The sequence below is a fragment of the Lactuca sativa genome, chromosome 1, assembly GCF_002870075.4.
Source record: "Lactuca sativa cultivar Salinas chromosome 1, Lsat_Salinas_v11, whole genome shotgun sequence".
NCBI classification, from domain to species: Eukaryota; Viridiplantae; Streptophyta; class Magnoliopsida; order Asterales; family Asteraceae; genus Lactuca; species Lactuca sativa.
This window is the reverse complement of record NC_056623.2, coordinates 86,090,321-86,097,451: the sequence shown is the minus strand read 5'-3', so window position 1 is coordinate 86,097,451 and position 7,131 is coordinate 86,090,321. Positions and strand designations below refer to the sequence as shown.

Here is a 7,131-nt window from a genome sequence, read left to right as displayed (position 1 = left end):
AACGTATAAAAATAGAACAGTTTTGAAAATGAGTAAGCTAAACTGAAACTATCACTATTATGCAAATAAAATTAACAATAAACAAAGTAAAAACAATTTGGTTATAAGTTCTATTCACCTAATTGTACAATTTAATTAGGAATTGTCATGAAATAGTATTTTAATCGATACTAAAAAACACTAACAAACTTCAAAACAAACTCTTTAATTAAACCTAATCTCACTAATTAAATTTAGGTTGAGACTCATTAACGAGCTTATTGATAATAAATCCAATTTTTCTACCACTTGATTACAAGCTTTTTAACTAAGTTACAAATTATCTAAATAAAACATGTTACATAATTATTGAACAAACTCTCAATAATTATATGAAAATTGCATTAATGTTCAAACAAATATACCAACCACAAGTGGTTTTCTCATAAGCTCCAACGATTGTACCAATTGATTATATAATATCAATCAACATCTATTGCATTCTCAATAACATTATCACTACTTTAGTCAATTAAATGGTCGATTATGTAACCAAACAATCAACATAACAATTCAATCATCCAAACCCTAATTAAGGTGATAAAAAGAAACTAAGACAACAAAATTTAATGCTGGATCAAAAAAAAAAAAAATCTAAAATCATTCACATGATACCGTTTAAGACGCCTAAACCACCAAAAACTACAAAATAATCAACAATAAATTAAAACTTACAAACGGAAATTCAAGATTGTTTTGATGCTAAGAACACTAGAGAAAACATCAAGTAGTTCGCTCCCTCTTGCTCTGTTTCTGTCGTGAGTTGAAGAAGAAGAAGAAGAAGAAGAAGAAAAAGTGTGCGTGTCTTTTTTTATATAGATGATCCCCTTTCTTTCTTTTTTCCTTCCTGCATACTTCATCTCAAACAACGCTAATGGGCTCTTCAATTGTGACTTGGGCTTCCATTTAGTTCAATTTATGGGCTGCTATTAATTTCCAAACGTGGGCAGCAAATGGAATAAGAAAATCAGGTTTTCGGCCTGAGTTTAAATGCTTTTATGTTGGATAGATTTTCGCTGCTGTAAATTGTAATGCTGTTCACCTGGCCCAAAATCCAGTCACTTTATTAAGATCATTATTGTAAAAACCCAAACATTTATTTATATCGTTTTGTTTTTCTCCTTGATCACGAATGTTGTTGCAAGATTTCAATCACTTTAGCATTACCTGCTTGCATAAATATACACAAATTTAAACTAAAGGGTAAAAATATTCAAAAATATATTATGTGATGATTAGATGTAAAATGGAATGTTAATTATATGTCAAACGATTTAGAAAATATGGTAAATGACGGATAAAAATGAACCTAGCAACATTATAGGCCAAGTCCAAAAATCTGTCGTAATATATTAAGATGCCAACCTTTTACATACTTGTCTTTCTTCTTTTCTACTTCAACTCAGCTCAATTTAAAATTGATTACTATTGAAAAAATCGATGAATTTATGAAAAGTTGTTTTTGGAAAAAGGTAAAGTAGTGATTTAGTTTCATTCAAACGGCTTATTGAGTCTAGAAAAGAAACATAAATTATGTATACCATTTTATCTAGATATAAGTCATCACTCATTCAGCCACTTTACCCATAAAGAACTTAATATATCATAAAAGGCAACCACCCCTAAAATGTACTACATTACAATGTTAACCGAAACAAAACCAAAACAAACTAAGTCACTTTATTGATAAAAGTGTACAATCTTTATTGTATGTTAATATTTTTTTTTCAAATTTGCTTATACATAAACCGCACACATATATACATGTTTCTACATAGACATGTTATACAGAAGACAAAATTACACGATTGGTCCTCTAGTTTTCTAGTTGGTTGAAGACAACTATGAAAACCACACGTTTGTCCCTCTGGTTTCAATTTCTTGCGTGGTTGGTTTTCATAGTTGTCCTCAACCAGCTAGTTCTGGCAAACAAACCAGAGGGACCAATGGTGTAATTTTCTCTACATAGAATCATCAGACTCATCACTTTCGCTTCTCTCAGGCTCAACAACATTTGTTCCCGCCTCCGAAACATCAGGTTTTTCTACACGTGTGGGTCCCGCTTTCTTCCTACCAATTTCCTCTTGCTCACCCATTTCCGTATGTAAACCTCTAAGTCAAGGATACAAAATACAAACATGTACTTTGTTTTTTCTTATTAAGGTATTGTACTTTAAGAGAATTGGTGCTATGAAAACAAATAAATGAAAGTACATTGCTATTTCTTGCATTTAACAGATAAAGTAAATTTGACAATACGAAAGGATATCGAAATTTTCAGCCGTTCCACCATTCATGATGTTTAGCAGATCCTTCTCTACTCGTCTAACAAGTTCAGGCTACAATTCAAATCAATATCTATTATAATTTATAAGATTATATTTTTCAATTTTTTTTTATAAAATGCTATAATAATTAACTCAAAGAAAGTATATTGCTATTTCTTACATTCAAATCCGGCTCCCTACGAAACCTCCGCCTTCGAGCATCTCTCATGGGCGGCGTAAGACCATGGCGGTGCTCCACCACCTCTGGTGGAGGATCACCATCATCTCTCACCATAATCATCTGTCACAATAACACAATTGCATCACATCACATCACATGAAAATGAATATTAAAAACAATAGAAATCATGTTTTTTTACAATTTAACATGTATAAGAAAATAAGAAAAATAAAATAACATACTTGGCCAACATCTGCAGTTTTGATCAAAACATTGTCATCATAAGTCTTGTAAGACTCCACAATGCAAGGAAGGTCTAAAAGAGATGCAGGAAAATGGTCTTCACCTATAATAAATGCACCACTCCTTCCATCTTCTGCATCGAATATTAATTCTTTTCTGAACTTTTATATTTTTATTTGTATTTAGTAAATTAAATAAAATGTCATATCATACCTGAGAATGATAAATCAATTGACTCTGAGCCACTCTCATTTAAAAGACGATCTATACGTTCAGCAACAGAAGGTGGCACTCTCAGTATGAACTGTTCCTCCATTTTTATTCAAACTGAGAAGCTCTGTAAAAGGACAATTTTTTAACAAGACGAGGATAAGGGTTTTATTTAGGAAATGCACTGATACCAATACAATATATAAATCCTAGAAATTTAGTCCTTTTTAAGCCAAAAGCCTACTTCTGCAGATATAAGAGTGAATTTGATGTTGAATTCATAGGCTAATCGTATCCCAATCTCATGGTCAATACCATTTTAAGTTTCCTATGCTCAATTCAGTGGTCAATCTCTGCAATTTAAGGTGTATTGAAGAGGTAGAACTCATGAATCAGTAATAATCACGAATGGTAAAAAGTTCTGAGAGTGAAGATAGAAAAGGCATGTGGAGAATGAATTAAGTTAATTAAATATGAATGGATTGAGTAACTTCATTCGAATGATTTCTTGAGGGAGTTTTTCGTTTCAACCATCATCAATAAATCTGGAGGATCACGATTCACGAAGTCACAGTAACAATTTGAGAAGAGATCATGCAGATAAAAGAGGTTCGTATCACGTAATTATCCAAATTCTCGAGCGCTCTCGTCAATTAAAAACTCACAGAGAAAAAGTAAGAAGTGAGACCTAGCGAAAGATCAATTCAAAATGATAACTGGAAGTTAGAGTCGTTGAGATGAAAGGGCTTATGTGTGTTCGTAAGCAATTCTTCAATTCAATTAGACAATTACCATCTTTTATGCTCAAACTTAAGAATGAACACTCGCAATTTAGGGTTAAGAACGAAATAAGATTGTTTAGAGGAAAAGGTTACCTGGGTTTGTATATAGTGGGATTGAGATTTAATGGAGATTTGAGAACCCTGCTCGTCGTAAATTGCAGATTTTGGGGGTTAGATAGAAGTGGAAGGTTCCAGTTTAATCCTCTAGATAAGTTGGACCGATATTCGAGATCAAAACAAGATTTCCTTCCTTCTCTTAAAAAAAAATAAATAAATAAATAAATAAATAAAGTGATATTAACATTTACAGGATTAATTTATCCGCACACTTTTATAACCCATCAACGGCTATAAAATTAATTAGTTTTTTATAATAAAAATATAAAATTATTTATCAATTATAGCCGGATCTAAGTGTTGGCTAAGTAAGCGTCCTGTAGTAAGAGGAGTAGTTATGAATCCTCTGGACCATCCACGGGGCGGTGAAGAAGGGCCCCAATTGGTAGAAAACAACCCACAACCCCCTTGGGGTTATCCGATACTAGGAAAAAGGAGTAGAAAAAGAAATAAATATAATGATAATTTGATTCTTTGTCGCCGTAGTAAATAGGAAAGAAATATTCGTCATTATAAAACAAAAAAATACGAGGAAGCTGTGACACGTTATAAAAAATATTTCTTAATTAATAATTTATTTAAAATAATTGATAAATAATTTTATATTTTATAATTGTTGATTTGAAAAAATAAATGAAATTATACCACCTTATATATTAATTTTTGTAGGAATTATATTACGGAAATGTACGAAAACAAACAATAAAATAGAAAAGACTGAGACATGTGTTTAACACATTATATTTAAAACAAATTTGTTCGCTATCGGGTGTTTGTTTCTCAGAATACAACAGTTTAAAATAGTTCTTCTAGATCATCCGAACCCTCAATAAGACTAGATTTTACCCTTAATTCAGCAAGAAAACTGAAAACGTGAAATTATGAAATGGAAAAGACGAGTTTTTGTATTCTAATTTGTGTCCTCAAATAGTTGTATAGTAGTAGTATTTATACTATATATATTCTATAACCTCTCATTTAAACACTTCTTTAATCACAAAATTAATTTGTATTAATATGTAATTAAATTGTAATATTAGTTACAATTTCAGTTACAAAAGAAAGAAATGTTTGCAATAAAGGTCCCTGAACTTTTCTTTTCTTTCTCCCAACCATTAAACTCTTTTATTTACTTCTTCGGGATAATGTCACTGTAGCACATGGAACTTTTATCATTTGACTAATTTGGTCCTTAAAGTTTTTTTGGTACATTAGACCAGTAAACTCGTAATTGACTTTTTAATTACACCATTTTAGCAACTTTTAGAAGGTTTCCCGATTATACGATGCCATTTTGTCAATTAATATATATTTTTTGTCTAATCCAATGCCACGTGAGATATGCCACGTCAATTAATGAAATACAACGCTTAAAGCCTTTCGTCTTTAGCTATCGAACTTCACTAGTCTTTGTCTTCATTATTCAGCTGTAAAAGAAACTGATTTAGGGTTTGTGAAGCATTCCTGTGATCAAGCTGAAAGAAACAAAGAACTCGTAGCAATGGCACAATAGGAACCTAATGGACTGTTTGCGATGGTGGAACTCAACTACTAAGGGGTATTTAATCGAAATCCTTTCTCTTACACTGGTGGTGTTAAAACCATCTTCAATGATGTTGACTTTTCTTCTATGACTTATTCTGAGTTTGTGACCTTCTGCGAACGTTTAATGCATGAAGAGTGTAAAAAGTTTTACTACTGTGAACCAGACATGTCCTTGATGGAAGGGCTTAATCCCATTTCAGATGATGTGGAATATTCTTCTTTTATTTTTGATGCTTATGGAACAGATGGTGTAATTTCGGTTTATGTGGATCATATTGGGGTTGGTGTTGATGGGTGGCATGATGATGAAGATAATGATGATGATGAACATGAGTCTTGTATTGATGGTGAAAATGAAGACAGCATAGATGAACTTAGAAATGTTGCCTTTGAATTTAATGAGGATGTAGTGCATATGAATAGGACATCAAATGATCCTTTCTTGAGTAAGCTATGTGTTGATGATGAGGATGCAAACAACATTGTAGATGATGACAATAGGAGAGAAGTTGAAGTTAACATACAAACTCATTTCATATTTAATGAGCTATTACACTGGAAAAAACAAAAACCAATTCTAGGGATGAGATTTAAGGGTCCATGGCAAGTAAAATCAATGTTGTGTAACTATGTTGTAGCTAATGGATATCAATTATGTTTTGAAAAAAAATGATAGGATAAGACTTTTGGTGAGGTGTAGCAAGGGTGCTTGCACATTTAGATTATGGGCTTCCTGGATGAGTGATGAAGAGAGTTTCCAAATCAAGTCACTAAAAGTTGATCATAATTGTGCTAGGAACTTCAAGTTTGGATCATTGGTGACATATGCATGGATTGGGAGTCACTATACCAAAGAGATTGTAGAAAGTCAGAAAATAAGTGTAAGGAAGCTTAGGTTAAAGGTAATGGCCAAGTTTGGTATCCAAGTTAGTATGAGGCAATGTAGAAGAGCAAAGAAGTATGCACTGAAACTTGTTGAAGGTAACCTTATTGAACATTATGGTAAGCTATGGTCATATTGTCATGAGATTTTAAGGACAAATCCTGGGTCAACTGTGAAACTAGATATAAAGGATGGTCCAGATGGAAAGAAATATTTTAGCAAGTTCTATTGTTGTTTTCAAGGAGTTAAACAAGGTTGGATTGAAGGGTGTAGAAGGGTAATTGGTATTGATGGATGTTTTCTTAAAGGTGTTTGTAAGGGAGAATTGCTTTGTGCTATTGGGAGGGATGCAAATGACAAGATATATCCTATTGCTTGAGCAGTGGTTAATGTGGAGAACAAGCAGAATTGGAAGTGGTTTCTAAAGCTTCTCATTGATGATCTACACTTGAATTTAGGCAATGGTTTCAGTTTAATGTTAGACCAACATAAGGTTAGTATTTTACATAGTAATGTATTTATGTTAATTTTACACTATCTGAATTAAACCTTTTTACTACTACAGGGTTTGATAGAGGCTGTTAAAGAGTTGCTGCCATATATAGAGCACAGACAGTGTGCTAGACATATTTGCCAGAATTTGCAGAAGAGATTTACTGGTGCCATATATCATACCTTGTTTTGGAGAGCATCTAAAGCCACAACTAAGCATGCTTTTAAAGTTGTGATGAAAGAAATTGAGACATTGAACCTAGATGCCCATCATTATCTCATGGAGAAAGATCCTAAAACATGGTCTAGAGCTTTCTTTCAAACTGGAAGGTGTTGTGATGCAGTTGAAAATGGGTTCTCAGAAAGTTTTAA

The 7,131-nt window shown here is 32.4% G+C and overlaps 1 protein-coding gene across 3 annotated transcripts; it reads right to left on the bottom strand.

The window, feature by feature from the left end:
• Positions 1 to 1,696: 1,696 nt before the first annotated feature.
• Positions 1,697 to 3,973, bottom strand: LOC111889500 (transcription initiation factor TFIID subunit 7). Of its 3 annotated transcripts, none has more exons than XM_023885648.2 (6): positions 3,816 to 3,973; positions 2,944 to 3,067; positions 2,730 to 2,863; positions 2,488 to 2,607; positions 2,305 to 2,378; positions 1,697 to 2,139 (listed from the first exon to the last, which is right to left on the bottom strand). In XM_023885648.2, exons 2-6 carry the CDS (start codon positions 3,044 to 3,046, stop codon positions 2,001 to 2,003), a joined length of 570 nt encoding a protein of 189 aa, XP_023741416.1. In that variant the 5' UTR covers positions 3,047 to 3,067; positions 3,816 to 3,973; the 3' UTR covers positions 1,697 to 2,000. The 3 variants fall into 3 exon arrangements, with proteins under 3 accessions (XP_023741416.1, XP_023741415.1, XP_023741418.1); XM_023885647.2 differs by having other exon boundaries at positions 1,697 to 2,143; positions 2,309 to 2,378; XM_023885650.2 differs by having other exon boundaries at positions 1,697 to 2,143; positions 2,309 to 2,378; positions 2,730 to 2,860.
• Positions 3,974 to 7,131: the final 3,158 nt, after the last annotated feature.